This window comes from Onychostoma macrolepis, chromosome 03, assembly GCF_012432095.1.
Source record: "Onychostoma macrolepis isolate SWU-2019 chromosome 03, ASM1243209v1, whole genome shotgun sequence".
NCBI lineage: Eukaryota > Metazoa > Chordata > Actinopteri > Cypriniformes > Cyprinidae > Onychostoma > Onychostoma macrolepis.
The window spans coordinates 33,851,641-33,873,293 of record NC_081157.1 but is presented as its reverse complement, the minus strand read 5'-3'; the positions used below and the strand labels follow the sequence as shown (position 1 = coordinate 33,873,293).

The following is a 21,653-nucleotide window of genomic DNA, read 5'->3' as shown; positions in this document are numbered from 1 at the left end:
ACCTGGGTGGGTCTGGCAGGAGAAGGGCTGAGACGTAGGGTTGGCGGACACTGGCTGCGCGAGAGCCGTACTTCCGGCGGGCAGAGGTTGGCCCCGCTTCAGTAGCTGCTTGTGTTCGTGTTGACGGAAACGAGGGGGCACCTCTCGGGGCGGGTAGCGAGGGGCTGCCGGCTGCTGCTGTTGGTTGCCGGAGGGTGTGCGCTTGCCATTGCCACCAGTGCTGCTGCTGGCTGAGGGCACAGACAGGTTGGTGGGGGGAGGAGGGGTGGGGCTGGGCTTGGCAGAGTCTGGCACTGTGGACACAGATGAAAGAATGACAGAAAGAGAGAGAGAGAGAGACAGAGAGAAGGGGGAGAGGGAAGGATAAAGTTAATTTTAGCACATGCCATAATGAAAGCAAACAGGAAGTGTCTTTAGAGGGACGACTATGAGAGGATTCGGGAGGGATGAGCGGGTGGCGAGACCATCGCGGATGTCGTTCGCCTGCCTCTACCTATCACAGCCGGTCTAGACGCACAGGGGCTCTCAGGGAGGGAGACGAAAGGAAAGGAAAGTGGCGTTTATCTTAACGCATCCGTGTCGTGGAGGAGGCAGAAATGGTTACACAATTAGCCATCAGAGAGCCTTATTCAGGGAGATCTCTGCCTGAGGCAGAGGCAAAGATGAAGCAGAGGGAGCGCAAACATCTGCGTGAATGAGTGCCGGACTTACGTAACGCAGACAGGGGAGATGCTTATTTTGCTGGGGAAAAAACACTGTCTGATGGTGGAGCAGAAGGAGCTTGGAGGAGAAAAAAACAACACTTGGGTTTCTAGGCTTTTATTGATTTTAGTAGCTTCAGAAGTTTTAGACAGTGACAAGAGGGTGAAATATCAAAATGCATACATAGATAGGTCTACACTGATGCACTGAAATTATTCACAGGAGGTCCTCATCGAACAGACCAAAAAACTTCAAAAACCAGCTCTGCAACTGGTTAATGCAAATTGCTGGTTTGTAATAAAACACACTGTGACTGCTCACCCTGCTTTTACTGTCTGTGTAGAAAATGTCAATAAAAATGTCTAAGCCATGAATCAAACCAACCCACTTCAAGATTAATTACAACATTACAATTTTTGCTTTGAAGCACGTGAAAGTGTAAGTATATAAAAATAAGGAAAACAGACAAAGGTACAAGACTGAGTACATAAAGACTTTATGAGGGAATGATACACATCCGATGCGAATGACATAAATCAAATGATGATATACACAAACTAGGGCTGTGCCGATGGACGATAGTCAGACGATATCAAGACAACATTTTCCATTATATTTCTTTTTGCGTGTTTTTACAGTGTTGCGCGTTATAACCAAATCACACACAAATGTTGAGTTAATGAATGCAATGGCCAATCAGACGCATTCAGATGAGTCATCGCTGAAACAGAGGAGTTTTGTTGTTGAGTGCGCACTTGCTGAATGAATTCTACTCTCACAAATTCTCTTAAAGTGGTCATCGGATGCAAAATTCACTTTCAAGTTGTTTGAAAATAAATGTGTGTTGGAAGTGTGTGTACACATCCATCCTATAATGATAAAAATCCACCCAGTGTTTTTTTTTTAAATCCCTATTTTAAAATCCTCTCTCTAAAATCAGGCTGTTTTGAGATTCCTGTCAGAATGACGTAGTTCTGCACAGGCCTCTCCCTCGATAGTTGATTGACAAGGCTGTCTTAGCCGCTAAAGACGCAGAAGATTAACGTTACTTTGATTTTGAAGTGAATGTGCCGATCCCGATCTCTATCTAGATGCCTCATTATGGACTGTTTCTATGGGCCGCGATATGTAAGCCATCCGCCATTTTTGTAACGGTCTGCAAATCTTTGAGCGCATTGACTGTGTGCGTCTACAACGGCAAGTTATACGCTTGTATATCTTTGAATATTCATTGATTATTATGGTGAATGCGAGATGGGTGACGCGACAACATATCTGGAGCGGTCGAATAGGGAATCTACCACTGATCTATAATAGAGAACTGAATTGTTCACGACGTCATGAAAGTGAAGCCGCCTCGCCGCCATATTGGTATTCCCCAGTATTCCCATACATTCTATTAAATTAATAGGAAATCGTACGAATTTAATGAGAAAACATTACCTAACAAGTCAGCGTTTTTAAATGTTAAGTATCCCTGTGCATTCTTACAATGCAAACTCCCTAGGCATGTTATTAAAAAATGTCGGGAATTTCCCCTGCTTATTAAAAAGTTACGTTCATATACATTACAGTAGCGAACATCAGATGGATGATGACACAACCTCAACATAAGAAATCACAAAGCGCTCATTCTGAAATCTGAAGATTTATGCTTTGTATACACGCATACTTTCGCCTTGTACAGTTATTCATTGTTTATAATTTTGTTAGCGTTTTTATTCGTACAGTAAGCTAACTGCAAATGTTTCAACAATGATTTTGTTAACAGCATTCGTTTTGAAGCAGGTAATGATTTAAACGGTGGTTAAATAAATTATTAATTTAGCATGTGTGTTACATTTTACATAAACGGTAATGCTAGTAAACATTTGCGTGATCTTGGAGAGTCTGAAGATGTTGCTGAATCATGACATTAAAAATATACACATCATAATTTATTCAGAGAAATAACTGACTAACTTACAGTACGGAAGATGCAAGAAGCTTTATTTCAAGATGATGCATGGTAAGTTGTAGAGGTCGACCGATTCATCGGTTTTGCAGATTAATCGGCACCGATAGTTGATTTGCGGAACTATCGGTTATCGGCAAAAATGCATGCTGATAGTTTTCCGTGTTGCGTCTGTTGCTGGAGTGGCTGAGAATGGTCTGCTGTCATTATACAGTACGAGAGCGGAAATCACTGACAGCACGTGTTGCTTGTTTTGGCATGTGACACTGCGCGTTGCACAGAGCAGGAAACTTCAAACGTGCATTTAAATGCAGCCGACAGAAGATTCTACCGCGGAAGAGAGCACCATTCACATAGTTTTCCATTAAATAACATAATTTTTGTCCCAAATCATTGTTAATTTACATAATGACTTCACCCTAGGCTATAAATTATGTATTGTGCATTTTTCAGCAAATCGTTTGTCTTTCTGTGACTCTAATACAGTCTGTATGCTTCATATAGAGAGCTGTAATATAGATTGCGCGTTCTCTTTCCGTTTGCTGTTTTTTTAAACACCGAACTACAAACTCATTTATGCCACATAGTTCATTCTTGAAGCAAACTTATGTCCGTTTGGTGATTAAATAAACAGTTTTAGACCGCTGCTTGAATTGAACGTGACGCACCTGTTGTGTGGGACACCTGGGACTTCTCCAAGACGCAGCGCTGCGCTTTTGCACAGTGTGTCACTTGCATATTTTTTTTTACAATTTTGATTAGATAATCATGCAGTGTTCTAAAATAGCAACAAATAAAATGTGAGAGTATACATACAATATCAATAACTTGTGCATGTAATTTTAATATGGCCTTGTGTAGGTATTTCAAGATGGCTATCTTTAAGCATGACTGTTGAAATTAAATGGTAACACTTAACCATTTGTAACATTAATGAAAGCTGTAGAAGTATTGTTCCTTGTTAGAGTTCATTTCGTTTCAACATTTACTATTACTAATAGGCTTAATTTTTAAATTTGAAAGTTTCTTCTTTTAACATTAATAATTAATACAAAATTTGTATTAATTTACAAAGTATGGTTCAGTACTGTTACTGCTTTTTAAAAATAGTAAAGCTCTATTTTAGTTTTCGTTCAGTATCCATTTTAAAAACTATCGGTTGATTAATCGGTATCGGCCAGTGTGGTCCAACCTAGCTATCGGTAAAATCCACTATCGGTCGACTTCTAGTAAGTTGAGCTTTTCATTTCAGTACAACAGAGCAATATAGTAACAGAGACTATTATTCATTGTATATTCAAATCAATTTATGATACAAATATGTTTATGTTTAATGATTCCTGAATAATTACGTACATAAAGAAATAGGCTATATTTTGTGTTGGATCAGTTAACATGTGTCGGCAGTGCGCATAAGACACACCCACCTAAACGATTTAAATATATTGCTTATCCTGCCCAAAAAGACCATAAACATTGCAGATAACATCTGAAGTAAAAATTTATTTACATACACATAACATAAAAACTAATCCTGTTTGACTGATTCGCTTCAAATCGGGTGATTTTAGGTCATCGGTTTGCATGTGAATCAATGGTGCTCTCTGCTGGTAGGGAATGGTAAGATGGCGGATCGAACACTTCCGGTGGCTTCACTGCCTGTCGGCAGTTTAGAACGCAACGAGCGATCCAGTCATTATATATAGATCAGTGGAATATACACATATCTATGGTCTGCTCGTCACTCCATGGAAGAGAGGGGCAGGGTCAGCAGAGCTCATTAGCATTTAAAGCAACATGGACTAAAAAAAAACAGCGTGCTGAAAACAGAGCTGATTTTGACAGGGTAAAGGTGTTTTTTACACTATCATTGAGAAATTTTAACCAAAATATGTTGTAGACTTTTCATTAAGACCCTAAAGAATCAGATCAACTTGGGCATCCGATGACCCCTTTAACAAACAACAAAGTGCAGATGTATGTGCGATGCAAGTATAAGAGATTTATTGATCATGCAGTGTAACTAGCTTCACTGATTATAACAGGAGTGTTTTATTAAATTGCATAATGCAAATGTTCTTTGCTCGTTTTCTGTAGCTGCTGTTTGAATAACTGAGGAAATGTAAGCATTAAAATTAGTAACTTACAATGTTTTTATTAAATTCTGATCATGGTAAACACAAATTCAGTCAAAAAAAAAAAAGAAAAAAAAAAAAGACGACTTCCCTTTGCTACAAGACCAAAATGATATGTGTAGTAAATAGATTACACTAACATTAGGCTGGTTTTAGCCATACCCTGGCTGGAGTCTCAGTCTTTGAAACTAAATAAGGAACTACCTCACAGACTGACAACAGGACGATGTGACTATGGAGCGTATCACCCAACACTAATACAAACAGCTACTGACAAACAGTCATTATTTACAGATTTGTTACACATAAAATTGCGAAATGACTGCAAAATATTCATGTATATTCAAATGAACAAGTCGTTTGAGAGGATGGGGAGACTGATTCAACAATGTGTTCATCACTTGGCACAGTCTGTTTAATAGGTTACACTTGTCTACTTTTGGTGTTAATCGTTGACCCAACAAAAGATTGAAAAAATATTGAATTTGAAGATTGAATTACTTTCAATCTTCTTGATTACTTTACTTAAAAGATTTTATATTTCTTTTTGTAATCATGTTTGTTCAACCAATTTACTTTTTCCCCAAACATGAATTTGGGACTACAATACATGAATGACTTTAGTTGTGTTAATGTAACCGGGAACAGGATTTCCACATTCATGCTTTGCATGGGACTGGATAGGGAGAGTACATTTTGAAATAGTGTTATTTTATGCAGTTTTAGCAAGATGAGAAAAGGGGAGATTACCATTGTGATGAAATATTGAGTATGTGCTTGGGTTGAGGATCTGCTAACAAGAATTTAAGTTACTTTAATAAAAACAGCAGTAACTATGGGAATGCAACAAATGCAACCATTTCAAGCTTCTGGCTGCCAACACCAAACGTCATGTGTGTAAAGTTATATTTAGCTTGCTAGTATGTGTAATTGTTACCCCAGACATCTTTTAAATCACTCAGATGAACTACACCTTTCGGAATGTACTGCTTCATTCCTATTGGCTGAAAAAGAGGCTCACATACACTATAGATTATATACTGGCGAGGCCCAACGTGACGCAGCCTTAACGCTACATGAAAACATGAATCCCGAACTAGCGTTAACATGTCCTTTCAATTTCTCCCTTTCTCTCTCCCTCACCCGCACGTCCTTCCCCCAGTCGCGGCCCCTTGCTCTCTTTCATGCCATGATCGCAGCACAGACGCTCTCCAGTGGCGCAGTCGCAGTGCTAAGCTGGAATCAGTGACGCCAATCCCTGATTAAGTCCAGCTCAGCCTGCCTGCCACGAGCTGGGCCGACCAATCACTACAGTTTCCCCGTCCTCCTCCGCTTTTCTCGCATCAGAGTCGGCCCATTGTAATAGCGATTATGAATGTGTTACAAGAAGCATATGGACTCCTAAGTGCATGGATAATTTCTCTTGATTAACCTGGAAGTACCTGCATATTCTGTCTTTCACACTTTTGCCCCGGGGCCGTGAAAAATGACTGTAGTCGAGGCCTTTTGATGAAAGGTATTCTAGAAGCTTCTGTGGAAACTGTCAGCGCCCGTCCAATCACAACACAGCACTGGCAAGGGGAGGTTTGAGAGTGGAAGGGGGAGGGAGATGCAATGAGCTCTCGAATGGGAGACGAGAAAAAAAATAAATAAATAAAATTAAAAAAAAAAAGTGTGTATGTGTGTGTATGCATCTAAATCCAGCTCTCTGAGTACTGGACACAGATACACAACGCAAATCCTCAACCAATTATGCAGTTATGAGATTCATGTGAACTGAAACGCTTTAATTGCTAACCAGTTTACTAAGGCTTATTTTAAAGCTTTGTTGCTCTGATACACACTCTTATGTGTAAATGCATTAAAGCCACTCGCCAGAGCTCTGATAGAGAGACACTACATAGGATCTGTTAAAGCAAAGATATGGGTTCAATACAAGGTAAGCACTAGCAAACAGTATTTGTGGCATAATGCTGATTACCACAAAATGTAATTTAATAATAAGAAGAAAAAATGTATATACTACGAATAAATGAATAGTAATAATAACAATAATAATAATAATAAATGTTACAAATAAATAAAAATAATACTTATGCTTTTATTTTATTATTTTAATGTTTTTACATTTTTAGGTTTTTGCAAAAACAGCAAAATTTCCAAGAACAGCTAGAAATAGCTAATTATATAATGTGTGTAAAATTCTGTGCACACAGGTACACAAACCTCAAAATGAATTGCAGTGATGAAAAACTAATTCACCGGCCCTACAAGAGTAACGCATGTATTTTTATGACTGCATAATTAATGTGTTCCATATTTCTGCTTTGACACCCCCCATTGTGCAAGTGCATGACCCCATGTACTTCCACTGTAAGTGCCTTACTGTTACTAAAAAAAAGAAAAGAAATTATTGTCTGTGGTAATGGACATTATTCCATTAATGCTGTCGATATACATTAACTTATTGATCCTGGAAAATTCTTTTAAATCACCATTCTTCTACAGTATACAACTGCAACAGTGAGCCAATGCAACTTAATCAGACATGCAAAAGCTCATCCACTAAAATTGTTTTATCAAACAAACAGACACTTAGATAAATCATACCAAAAAAAAAAAAAAACTGCCTGGGACGTTCATGGGATGCTGTCTCAACAAAAACCCAGGCACTGTTCTAGAGCAGGAAGAAAAGACTGACAGGAAAAAAGCAAACATCAGCTTTTTACGGAGGCCGCATTAGATATTAAACTCGTCTGTTTGCGAAACTGCTCAAACGCACACTGCACTCCCAGAGAATTAAGAAGCACTTCATTACAAATAGAAAAAGAAAAAAAAGCATATTATACATCAGCCCGAGGGAGTATTTTCCATCTCACGGTGTGCCACAGATCTTTCTCACTTTCACAAAGACGTCTTCATTTACTGACTGATGGGAAATTAAATCCTGCATTAAACGTTCAATTCGTCGACTACACAGGACAGATGAAAGCACTAAAGGTACGAGAATGGTATAACATGACGGTAGGTTGAAATTACAGGACCTGAGCCCAGTCTAAGTACAGAGGAGACACCTTCAATGTAATTACAGCACGCTGACTGCGCCTCCTACTACAGACACGCACTCCGCACATGCTGCTAAAGCGTAATGACAGGCTTTCAAAGATGAGCCGTGACTTCAAACGGAGGCCAGAAAATGCTGAGTGGGTTTATTTTGATCAAAAGCACTTTCCGGCCCTGGTTTCAGACTGTGAGCGAGTTACAAGACAAGACAAAGGCATTGTAATGTGGAGATGTGAATCAGACCTCACAGAGAGAACAGGTTTTTGAGGTCAATATAATTGAACGTCACTTGCTCTCAATGGCATGTTAGTGGCCATCTGTGGAGGAGAGCACAGGCAGAGTTTGTACTACCAAATCATTATCTGTCACTTTGACAGACTCTGTTGTAAATGTTTTGCCATGATCTATTTTAAACAGTCCTTGCTTTCCAGAAAATTATATAGTGTTTATAAAACATAGGCTACACTGAAAGCTAAGGAACTAAAATCACACGTGAGTTTGGAGAAAACAAAAAGTTCTATTCTTTCAGTCATTAAACTCACATTTCCACGATAATATCACCTGTCATGGTTCCCAGACTTTCTGACAAGGTTCACCTAGTGAAAAATAAATATAATAAAACTAATACTAATATTTGAAATACATTTATTTCATGCTAAGTATACTATACATCTACATGTTATTTACTAAATAAAAATACCCTGCAATTGTGCTTTCAGTATACTAAACTGGTATACTTAAAGTCTGCTACATTGGAACAACTAATTTCGTACTTATTGCAGTTTAATTGTGTGGAAGTAGTGCTGAAGTCCAACCAAAGTATATATGATGATGCTAAAGTGGAACTATTGCAAGTATACTTCAGGTACACTTTAAATATCTTGCATTTAAAGACTGATATCATTGAAAGATCATACAATCCTCATCAATAGTGACATTAAAACACATTTTAGACTTAATATTAAGAAATGTGCATTAGGGGTCAACCGATTATCGGCGCCGATATTATGCATTTTTATGATTATCGGTATCGGTCACTTTCAAAACCGATGTGCCGATAAAATTATTTAATTTTGAAACGCGCTATTTGGCTCTGATGCAGCCTGTCAGAACTCACCACTCTGTTGCCTAGAGCAGTCTCCGCCCACCGCGCATCTGATTTGTTGGGAGTCACGAGTCTGACCAATCAATGTGGAAGACTAAGGCACTCTCACACTGTAAGCGCTTGCTACAGTTTCAGTGATCATCACGCATCAGTTGTCTCTCAAATCAGCAGCAGATGTTGCTCAAGTTGCAATAAATCACAATCCACTACACTGAAGTTGCAAAACACCTAAATATTATCTATTTATGGTTTCCGCGATGGGGAAAACGCAGACGGAATAAATATAAAGTCATATAAAGGGAATTTACAGTATAACGCGGAGTCACGGAGTTCGTCAAAGTTTGGATGAATTAATCAAAAGTAGGTCAGTACACTTAAATTGACTCGCGCTATGGACTAGTATCTGTAAATATTAAGCTGCAAAAAGACTTATTTAAATATGAATTTTGCGTGTCTCTGTATATGTGAATGGCACAGATGCGCGGTTTTGATTACACACACACACACACTGAAGTGTGCGACGCTCGCAGTGTTTTCAGCATCTGCCGTCTCACTAAATGAGGACATAAATACATGAACAACATCCCCAGAACTGCTCTGAGAGTTACTTCATGAGCATTTGACCATTTCATTTGAGTAAAACGATCGTCATATCACATACATAGGCTATACAGAAACTTAAGAGGTCCTCATGGCAACCCGTCAAAATAAATGTTCGGTTTATCTACTACTATTACTACAACATCTTTTGTTTAAAAGAATAAATCACACAATACGCTATTTCTTCCATGTTTTAATTTTAATGGTAAATCCATTTGTTTGCCAAAAAATTGTTTATCTCATTTGATTAAAAGACAACTGAAATTAATGTTTTATGGCTTCATTTGCACTACACTGTAAATGAAAACTAATGGAAATTACTGTCACATAGGCTAAGATTAAGATACTGTCACATAGGCCAATATTAGGACGACATGAATTGTGACATTTCAATAGGCTATTGAACCAAGTGTGCCTATAACAGGCTATTAGTGTTATAGTTTAATTAAAATAGTTGCAGTCTTCTTCACAACTTCTATAATGGAGCTATGAAGACAATTAAATTATTTACACTTATTATATTATAATTATGAGAGGTTATGCTATTACACATACATTTCTAACATGTAAATTATTGAAGCCAAATACTTACATTTCCCCAAGCTGTTTAGCTGTAGTACAGTATTCATAGGCTTAATCATGAAGCATGCAGTGGCCCCACTTTTAACTCTCTCTTTATATATTACCCTTATTGTAGATGGATGCATGGAGGATGAAGAGAGTAAGACGTGCAATCAACACCAGGGAAGGCAGTTTTTGTCAGAGCCCTTGTTATTCTTAATTTTGACATTAATTTTCATTTTTACATCAGACATAATATATAGGTTAAAAATATCGGTTATCGGTCCACTTGGTCTGTAATAATCGGTATCGGCCCTGAAAAACACATATCGGTCGACCCCTAATGTGCATTGTGCACAAGTAGTAATTCACAAAAGTTTAATTATATTTTTTATATCAGCAAGTCTAGAGCAATATGTCAGTAAATGTGTTAATAGATTTGAACTATACTTGGTATGAAATAAATGTATTTTAAATATACTACTTTAGGCTCCCTAATATTCTGTGGCAGGATATTATAAACGGCTATTTCCAGCAGAGAAAACGCTTCAAAACTGAGTGTACCTTAAAATAATAATTAATAATAATAGTATTATTTTTGTATTATTAAAAGTAGTTCTCAAATTTTGACTCCTAGGCTCCCCACTTTTTTAATAATACTTTTACGTACAGTTTCAACCTGATAAAATATTTCAGAGCTTGGCATAAACACAAAAATGTATTAAAAAAAAAAAAGATTATGTTAAAGATTTTATTTAAATTTACATAATTTTGCAGGTCTAAAATTAACACTTAGAAATGATGTTATTTCCTTTTTTTAATTTATCCCTCACCCTACACAAATTTTCTAAGTATTTTAGCTTACTTTAATCCTTGTTTTGCTTTTTTTCTTGAGGCCCCCTAAAAAAAAACTAATCCCCTATAGAAATCTTGCAATCAATCTTAATTCTTACTCTCATGTATCAATTCATATATATTTCTTATACAAGTCAATTTTCATGATTTTCCACAATTCTGTTTCAGAACTACTAACCTCTATTTAAATTCCTTCCTTCGCCTTAAGTAGGGAAACATTTTTTTATGTAAAAATGACAGCAATCATGTTTTTTAAGTTCAGTAAATGAGGGAGCATTTTCTTCAGTGTACAGAGGGTATCTGTGCATGTCCTCTGGAGCCAGACACACGAGTGACTCTCCTTAGAGTGGCACTTATTACACAGACACCTTGTGATGCCGTGTGCATCCCCAGGTCCCAGACTATGCTTGTTGCTATGGAGATGCACACCTTGCAGTTGTTTTTTTTCTCCGCCTCTCCCAGATCTCATCACAGCAGAGCATCTGTCACTTCCTCACAACACAAACAGACCTCACTTAGGCTGCTACAGGACTCACAAAAATAAAGATCTCAAATCTGAGAGAAATTCTGTTCTTCTGGTATGGGTTGTGCCCCTGATAAGGTCTTTGCCAGATGCTGTTTTTTCTACCCCAGGTTAGATATGGTTTTCAGGTCATTTCATGTCCCAGGAAAAGGTCCTGTGAAGCTTTTATTATGCTAAATGTATGATTGTTTTTGTTTTGATTTGAGAATTTAAAGAGGATTGGTGAAACATTCAAGGAAGCATCTGTAAACAGAACTTCCCACACGATTGCCATGTGTCTCTCTATTTGCCAGGTATGCTGACTCTTTGAAATGATTTCAACATTAATTTTCTTATTTTGTGTTTTATGCTGATCAGTTGTGTACCTAAATTCTAGATAAATTTTTTCAATTGATGTATTCGTTTTACTAATTGAATTTGTTCTTTCAATTGATGTTTTATTATGCCTGGCAAAATAAGTGTTATTTCTTGATTTATTTCAGACTCTGCTGAAATCATTATGACCATTAGACTGTGAGGAGGCTTTTGTTACCGCAAATCTATGGCCAGGATAGGTCAAACTGAAGGCTCATGAATGAACGGAGCAGTAGGCACGTCATCGGAGACCTCAGATTTCTGTCTATCGCTGATTCTAGCAAGTTGTACGGGAAAAGACTAAGAAAACGACACTTTTTGTCATAAGAAAGCACCTGACGGCCGACAATTAGGTATTAGTCTACCTACACCCTCTGACTAACATCAGACTGGTGAATTTGTGATTGTGAGCCTTCGGCCAAAAGAGATATTAGGTCCCTAGTGAACGGATAACTGAAAGTATAGCGAGTCCAGAATAATCAGGTATTAATTGTAACACAACGGACGTTATGATCAGTTTTTAAAATTACCATCGCAATTTGTATTTAATAAAAACTTGAAATTGGAGTCAGATTTAAACGAGAAAGGAGTCAGAATTAAATTAGAAACCAATAATAAATCAAGTGATTTTTTTCAGAAGCGCAAGAAAAGACATACTCGCAGAACACCTTCCCACAGGCCACTGGACCTCGCTTTTTGGGTTACATGGTTAACAAAAAGATTTGAGTCAACACACTACATAGCGACTTCTGGGATCAGAATCTTAATATTTGGTCAGTTTTGAAAGAAATTCATATTTTTATTCGCTAAGCATGCATTTTATTGATCAAAAGTGGCAGTAAGGACATTTATAATGTTGCAAAAGATTTTTTATTTCAAATAAATGCAAAGAATCCTGTAAAAATGCATCATGGTTTCTACCAAATCGGCATATTAAAATTATTTCTAAAGGATCATGTGACGCTGAAGACTGGAGTAATGACTGCTGAAAATTATCAATGGTAATGGCATATTAAACTAGAAAACTAGTCCACAATATTAGTGTTTTTTTAAACTATTTTTAATCAAATAAATAAAAAAGCATCAAAAGTGAAAGTGCCGTGACATGTGGCCAAGTATGACAATACTCGGAATTACTGCTCTGCATTTATCCCATCCTAAGTGAACACACACACGCCGTGAACGCACACCCGGAGCATTTTTGCTGCGGCGCCTGGGGAGCAGTTGGGGGTTCGGTGCCTTGCTCAAGGATCTCACCTCAGTCATGGTATTGAATATGAATATGAATGCCCCACTTAGGCATTTCGTTTATTTCATTAGTTGTATTTAAGATCTATATTGCAGATAAATACTGCTCTGATTTTCTCTGAGTGTTCTAAAAATATTATATAATATTGTCCTCTTAAATGGCTTAAATGTATTTAGGTAAAAACAAAATGCATTTAGTAGCTTGTAAATGTAGCTAGCTACTTCATAAAGAAGCTCATGAAGACTGTAGTTTAAATACTTATGATTAGCCTCATCACAAAGTAACTTTCCCAACATTGCGTCATAACAATGAGGCCACCAATTTCACTAGGAAATCTGCTATCTCTGGACTGAGGCCACTTCTTAAAACAAAGCAATTTGCACAAGCCTCTAATCTGGGATGAAGCACCACAAACTGCTAAACACTGAGGAACCACACAGTAACCTGCCTCGTCTGACACCCTAGGCCGGAATTAGTCCAGGCCGGGTCTTATGAGCCAGAGCTTCATGATCAAAGGAAGATACGTGAAGACGAGCAGGTACAGCCTGTGGAGCAGATACCGGAGCTCGGCTCACCGGACCTGCGCTACCGGTACGTATGTGTCTGCGTTCCTTCACTCTACATTCCACCAAACTGTTTGATATTCAGACAGGAACGTTATGAAGACAGACAGCTCTATTATAAGCCATTCTGTGCTTTTCCCACCATCCCTTTGTTGTACTATTACTGCTATAGTGGGGCTTTTACACAAAGTGATCAGCCACATTTCAAAGCACACACTCAAGGACAGTACGCTAATCGAAGAAGAGTCTTTTTTAAAGGGAGATCGAGCTCGTGTGAACGCACACACACGGCAGGCAAAAAGACAAGATGGCGGTAGGCTGCACTGCCTGAGGCAGGCTATAAATACTGACCCAGTCAGAGAACATCTCGGTCTCTCCACACACACACACACACACACACACCACCTCCAGCAGTTCAAACACATACACACACTCCGAATCAGAAAACCACCAAAGCCTCTTTTGACCATGCAAGAAATTCATGTCTCACACTGTGTCCTCACCAGTCACAATATGATAAAATAACATGTGATAAAATGTTCTCTTCTGTTAACCTATGCACAACAAGCAGTGTGGCATTTTGTCGATTACTTGGGTTTTCATTTCTGTACTGGTAGCTCCGCCCACAGTCAAATCTCATTGGCCTAAAATCCAGGTGTACAAAGCTGTTTATTAAACAACAAATGTTCACGTCTTTTTGCACAGAGCTAAGTTAGCGGGTGGGTGCGGATGTGGAATATAACCTTGCGGGAGCGGGACTAAAAAAAACATTTCACTTAAGCGGCCCAGTAGTTGTACAACAGCCGAACACTTGTACAGACAGGCTAGCCTGATGTTCCCTTTTTATGATGCACTTTGAAAAACCCAAATCAGAAAAAAAGCCTCTTTTATGTTGCACTTTAAAAAGGTTATTATAAATGTAGCCTAATTAATAGTTAATAGTAATTCTTGGTAAAGGTCTCATTATATTTGGGGATCTTTGCCTTACAGTTTCAACTCACAAGATACAAACCCCATTTCATCCCACTGACTCCATGAGGGTGTCTCAGTCAAATAAAGCCCCATTATTATGCTCCAATTTACCACACAACGCAAAGTGTTGGTTTAATTAATTAAATGAGAACAGGCTAAATAATCTGTTATTAAAATAACTCACACAGAGCAATGAAAAAAAACCTCTCTTTAACAACTTATGTAAATGGACTGCTCTAAGAGGACGCTGAAAAATAAAATACACCTATACTAGATGCTGATAAACAAGATTGTTATATATACACACACAACAAATAAACATTTCATCAAGGTCTTTGTTTTCATAAGTTTTGAGAACATATTCCACAATCCTAAATCGTTTGATTCCGCGAGTTGAATCAACCAGTTACAATTAAAGCAAATATATATCAAATAAAATAAAATCACAATGCATTTTAAATAACAAAAGCACAAAACTGAAATGCCAGCTATAGCACCAGCCCCCTGCCGGGGGAAAAGTGGCACTTTATTTTGTGCCTGTGTTCATGCCAAGAGACATTTTAGTAACAACAAAGCGAATTTCTAAAAAGCAAGTTCAGAGCTTGAAAAAAAAAAAAATACATCCAAAAAGCATGCTTCACTAGGCCATGAGTCATACCTCTGCTTGCTGCCCTGCATGCACACAGTGGGTAGTGGCTGCCCTCTCAGATGGGCTGTCTGGCTATAGACTCGAGGCGCAGCAGCCTGTACTCTGCTCGTACAGTGGATGCCAAGGTCTCAGGGGATCAAACTCCTCCTTACGAAAGGAGGAACTCAAGGACGAACAGCCAGACTGAGTCATTAGCAGTAATTAACGATGCCCTAACTCGGCAAATATGGCATAGGAAAGTGCTGTAATGAGCAGGTCCTTAAAGCAGAGCAGGTGTTAACTGACAAACAACCTGTGTGAGCTGTTCAGCCTGACGTAGGCCTGCTGGGTAACGCACCCCACTAGAACAGCCCCCGACTGCCATATCAAACAGACTAAAGGATGTTTACACACAGAATGATAGCTACTGCGATATTAGCATCCACACCAACGGAAAACAAAGTTCTGTGTACTATAAAGCCACGCTGCAGGCCTGTCATCTACCACTTTAAATGCATGAGCCGTTTAAAATCAGGTGGACTCTGATTGGCCCGTCAATGTTTTTATCATTCATTAGCTAGAGAAAAAAATTATTCTGAAGTCATCCCAACTGAAGTGTTCCTCTGTGTCATTATCATTAAGAAAACTTTACAGTTATCATAAGAGTTACCGATGTGAATGGGCTGCAATACAAACATAGCTGCCTGAACAATAAAAAAACAGGTTTATGTTCATGCTTTCCTGATGTTTAGGAGTAAGTCAATCTATAAATCAATTAAATGTCATTAAAATTGAGGCACAGCAGTCTCAGCAAAATAATGTAAACAATTACTGACAATTAAAATATTTCGCAACTCTCAGTAACTAATTACAAGATAGTTTATCAGTATATGAGATTCCTGAGATAATCCAAGAGTTGCTACCACCATGCACCACTAGTTGAGATACAGTTAGATACATACACGTTTTACGGTCGACACTAAAATAAATAAGTAAAATGTTTATGGATATAGCTCTACTGATATAGACTTGTGATTGAGACTGAGCTGTTTTCTTGCTACTGTGTGATTCCAACAAAAATCTTTTTAGAAGCTTTCAAGATTTGATGACATGAAGAGTGCAAACCATCACATAATACATATTAGAGGTCGACCGATTCATCGGTTTTGCTGATTAATCGGCACAGATAGTTGATTGCCACAACTATCGGTTATCGACAAAAATCCATGCCGATATTTTTCCGGTTTGCAACCGTTGCTGGAGTAGCTGAGAAGGGTCCGCTGGCATTATACAGTACGAGAGTGGCCTCTAGAGGCAGAAATCACTGACAACACGTGTTGTTTATTTTGACACGTGACACTGGGCGCTGCACAGAGAGGGAAACTCCAGACTCGCATTTAAATACAGCCGACAGAAAAGCTTTTCTATTAAATTACATTATATTTGTCCCAAATCGTTGTGAATGTACATAATGACTTCACCCTAGGCTATAAATTATGTATTGTGCATTTTTCAGCAAAATGTTTGTCTTTCTGTGGCTCTAATAAAGTCTGTATGCTTCATATAGAGAGCTGTAATAGATCGCGTGTTCGCTTTCCGCTTGCTCTGTTTTTTTTAAAACAACGAACTTCAAACTCATTCATGCCACATTGTTCATTCTTGAAGCAAACCTATGTCCAATTGGTGATTAACCCTTGTGCGTTCTTCGGGGTCTTTTTGACCCGCAAATGAAGTTTGCTAAATTTTAAAAAAATGTTCTCTTTTTCCAAATGGCATGAGACTTTGTACGGTCGTCAACACTTTCCAGATCTACAAATAAAAAATAAAATTGGAATGATTTCTTGATTTTATGTTAGTGTGAAAAAAGTTACACTTATGGTCTTTGGGGTCTCTAGAGACCCCAGGCAACAAAATGTAATTTTTAACAAAATATATATATTTTAAAACAAATGTAATTTTACTCTGTTTATTAATGTTTTACTCCACATTTGTGTAGTTTTGGAAGACTTATGATATATTTTAAATTTATATAAATAAATTAAAAGACATTTTATATAGGTTTTATACAAAAACAGCTTTTATGTAAAATTCACTTCATAAAGACCCACATTTCTAACTTTCATTCATGGGGATAACATGGATCATTTCACATGGTTTAGTGTAAAATTTTTGCCCATATTTTGGAAATTACAGTTTCAAAAGTAAAAAATTATCATTTTTACCACTAGATGGCTGCAGAGCTCCACTATTTACTATTTGCTATTTGACCAACTGAAAGATATCTTTTCACAAGTTTTTTTCAGTTGGATTCATATCTACATATTGTAAAATCACAATTATAACAATAAAAATGATTTTTGTCACAGTTTTGCATTTTTAGAACTGAAAAAAAAAAAAATCAAATTTTCAATAATGTTTCATTATGATTTGAATCAAACCTCAACAAGATGTTACAAAGAGAAAGGTTGGAGTCTTTAGAGTTTATCATTTATTTCAATCATCTGTTTTTCATATAATTTTAAGTGTGTGTGTGTGTATGTGTGTGTGTGTGCGCGCGCGCATTGTCGATGTGTCAGTGTCACCAATTTATTTTTGTGGTGGTTCTGCAGTTTGGATTATTTTATTTGACAAATTATAAGAAAGCAGTTTTTATGGTCTCACAAATTTATTCGTGTGTGTGTGTGTGTGTGTGCGCGCATGCATTGTCGATGTGTCAGTGTCACCAATTTATTTTTGTGGTGGTTTTGCATTTTGGATTATTTTATTTGAAGAGACCCCGCATAGAAAATGGACAAAATTCATCCTCAAAATCAGAAACAACACAGAACACACATGGACAGAAATGAAGTGTCACACTTCCAATATTGCAAAATGATCATGCTGTGAACACACATACAGTCACACACACAAACACAGAGGAATAAATTTGTGAGACTAAAAAACTGCTCTTTATAATTTGTCAAATAAAAATCCAAATGCAGAGCCACCACAAAAATAAATTGGTGATACTGACACATCGACAATGCACGCACACGCAATCACCCCCCGCCCCCCTCACAATATGTAGATATGAATCCAACTGAAAAAAACTTGTGAAAAGATATCTTTCAGTTGGTCAAATAGCAAATAGTAAATAGTGGAGCTCTGCAGCCATCTAGTGGTAAAAATGATAATTTTTACTTTTGAAACTGCAATTTCCAAAATATGGACAAAAATTTTACACTAAACCATGTCAAATGATTCATGTTATCCCCATGAATGAAAGTTAGAAATGTGGGTCTTTTATTAAGTGAAATTTACATAAAAAGCTGTTTTTTGTATAAAAACCTATATAAAAAATATTTTTTAATTTATTTATATCAATTTAAAAAAATATCATAAATCCTCCAAAAACTACACAAATGTGGAGTAAAAACATTAATAAACAGAGTAAAATTACATTGGTTTAAAAAAAACCCAACTATCTTGCTACAAAATTACGTTTTGTTGCCTGGGGTCTCCAGAGACCCCAAAGACCATAAGTGCACAACCCAAAATGAAGACAGCACAAGGGTTAAATAAATAGTTTTAGACTGCCACTTGATTTGAACGCAAAGCGTCTGGTGTGCGTGTGTGTGTGAGAGATACCTCTGAGTGTTTTCCGCTGACTGGCAACCCGCGGTGCCGAAATACAATTGTGTAAACTGGCAGTGGGCGGGTTTCACAAACCATAAACACAGACATTCCGGGCCAGAATTCACATTTTCAAAGGAAAATAACTGACTGTAGCATTGTTTTTCAGATAAACAAGTATGTTAACTTAAATATATTAAATATCTGCAAAAATATTATGGTATTTTTATGCTTTAGTAGAGTCAAGATCCTACATACAGTACCTTTAAGCATGACTGTTGAAATTAAATGGTAACACTTAACAATAAGAGTCCATTCGTGGCATTAATAAAAACTGTAGAAGTATTGTTCCTTGTTAGAGTGTGTTCATTTCAACATTCACTATTAGCTACTAATAGGCTACATTTTTAAATGTTAAAGTTTCTTCTTTTAACATTAGCAAACTATAAAATAACTTTAATGATCAATATAGTAAATAATATTAATATTTTTATTCATTTACAAAGTATGGTTCAGTACTGTTACTGCTTTTTTTTTTTTTAAATAGTAAAGCACTAGCTTTCTTTTAGTATCCATTCTGAAAACTATCGGTTGATTAATCGGTATCGGCCAGTGTGGTCCAACCTAGCTATCGGTAAAATCCACTATTGGTTGACCTCTAGTACATATTCAATAATATAAATTCCAATGCATCAAATTATCATAAATCAATTCAAACCAAAACTGACCTGTCAAGCAGGTCAGAGCACACTAAAAAACATCTGAGAGTTTATGCTTATTTAGACAACCACCTGTTTTATTACTGAAAAGCAGGGCTTGTTAAAGACAACCAAAAGTATATAAGCGTGCAAGACAGAAAGTACCTGTGGCTGAAGTGGTAACTGAACCGAGAAAAAATAAAAAATAAAAAGAGCAGAAACTATCATTAAAAATCAGCAGCAAACCTGATTAGTCCATGAGGTTTGTGTGTATGAGACTGAGTTAAGACAATGAGTTAGAAAGTGAAAGAGAAAAAAATAGCTTGGGAGAAAAAGGAGAGGTGAAAGGGGGATGGTTATTTTTTTTTCAGTTGCCTGAATATCTGCCGAGGCCTTTGAGTTTCTCTGCGGCCAAAACCAAGAGACTTGAGCTGACAGGAAACTTAAGCAGGTTCTCACTCTCTCTTTCACACGGTTCCATCGCTCTCTTCCTCCACTGACACAGACACCTACAGCGGCTTTCCATCAACCTTTTTTTCTTGTGTTATTTTTTTTCTTTTTTTCTTCTCTCTTCATTCCACAAAAATACTCCGTCGGTTTGGCAAGAGCACTTCCCTGTGAATTTCTCCAGGTTGTGTGTGTGGATGTGCCCCTATGTGGGGCCTCCTGGGCCTCTCTTGAAAAGAAAAAGATGGTTTGGCAGTCATCTACTGCTCACTCTGTACCAAAGCCCAGTGCTGCTTCCTCCAGGAGTCTCTCCAGAGCTTCACGCCTCAGAGCTCACCTTAACCTTTCTCTAATGACACAAACGCACTTTAGGTGACATCATGCTGAATATAAAATGTCCATCTAACACTCAGAGAACATCACATATATACTTGTTACTAGAAGGAAGCACGGTCAGAATGGTCAACTAGTAGGCGACAAGTGAGGTCAACTAATTTTTTTTTTATATATTAATATTAAATATTTAATATTTTTAGTGGCAGTGCTTTAAAGGGAACACAACTTCACAGATAGTGTTTGAACATGCAGAAAGACTAAAAGAAGTTGTGTCAAGCCTTCAAACTTTAACACATTTCACGACAATAATTGTCAGTCTTCCAATCACTTGCTGTAACGCGTAGGTCTCTGTATTTATAATGACTGATGATTTTGTTTGCTAAAAGGTTGCACAATTCAGTCATTTTGTTTGTTGAATGCCTGTCAGTTACCCCACTGAACAATTGAGATTAGCATCTATACATCTTTAAAAACACATCTGGCATCTGATAGACATGCCCTCAACCAGTCTAGATATACAGAGCTTCCTTAAAGCTGCAGTCCGTAACTTTTTTTTGGTTAAAAATGATCTGAAATCAATATTTGAGCAAGTACATAACCAGCCAGTGTTCAAAACTATAGCCTTACTTTAGCCCGATTCACAATGGTTAGCTTATAATAATGCTTTCTAATTTGAGTGGTACGGGTATGTTTTCGTGGGAAATTCACGAGTTCACACTTGCATATAATGAACAGAGTAAAGGTTATGCGTATTTGGCGTGCAGTCCAGGGAGAGGGCTCCGAGCTCGGCATTTAGCCCGGACCAAGAGCGCTCCTCCCCCCCAAGTGCTCCTCCCTATGCTGGGGTAGGCGCGGGCTGATGGTGAGGAGTTGGGGTGGAGGAGGGATGCTGAAAGACTGTAGAGAGGATGAAGGTAAGATGGCTTGGGCTATTTATAGAAGTTCTCTCTCGGCTGATAGGATAGACCGTGTGACTGCTGATGATGAACTGGCCGTGTTAATTATCTGCGTGTGCTCCTCCCAAAATTTCTTAATAAAACATCACTTCGTACATGGCACTGCGTCATTACGTCACGTCTGTAAACAAAGAAGTTGTCCCGGCTAGTAGGCTATCGCATGTGAGGATCCTCCAGGTGGCGGACCATTTATAGCCTTTTCTCTTTCAGCAGCTAGAATAATTAAATGTATCATTCTGATGGCGGACTGTAATCCAGAAAGGATTATGCATTTATGAAACACATGTGAATGAAATTAAATGAAATTATATTCCAGTTTTAAATGTGCTTCTGATTACAG

At 37.6% G+C, this 21,653-nt stretch overlaps 1 protein-coding gene across 5 annotated transcripts in view; it reads right to left on the bottom strand.

Annotated features, from left to right (window-relative positions):
• Nucleotides 1-21,653, bottom strand: part of tnrc6c1 (trinucleotide repeat containing adaptor 6C1) — a 75,876-nt gene that overhangs the window by 32,480 nt on the left and 21,743 nt on the right. For 4 of the 5 annotated variants that reach the window (XM_058771387.1, XM_058771388.1, XM_058771389.1 and 1 more), the window contains exon 4: nt 3-293. The exons of the other annotated variant lie outside the window; for it this stretch is intronic. In XM_058771387.1, the coding sequence (XP_058627370.1) occupies nt 3-293 (291 nt within the window). The remainder of the gene's footprint in view (nt 1-2; nt 294-21,653) is intronic. 5 annotated transcript variants of the gene reach the window in all.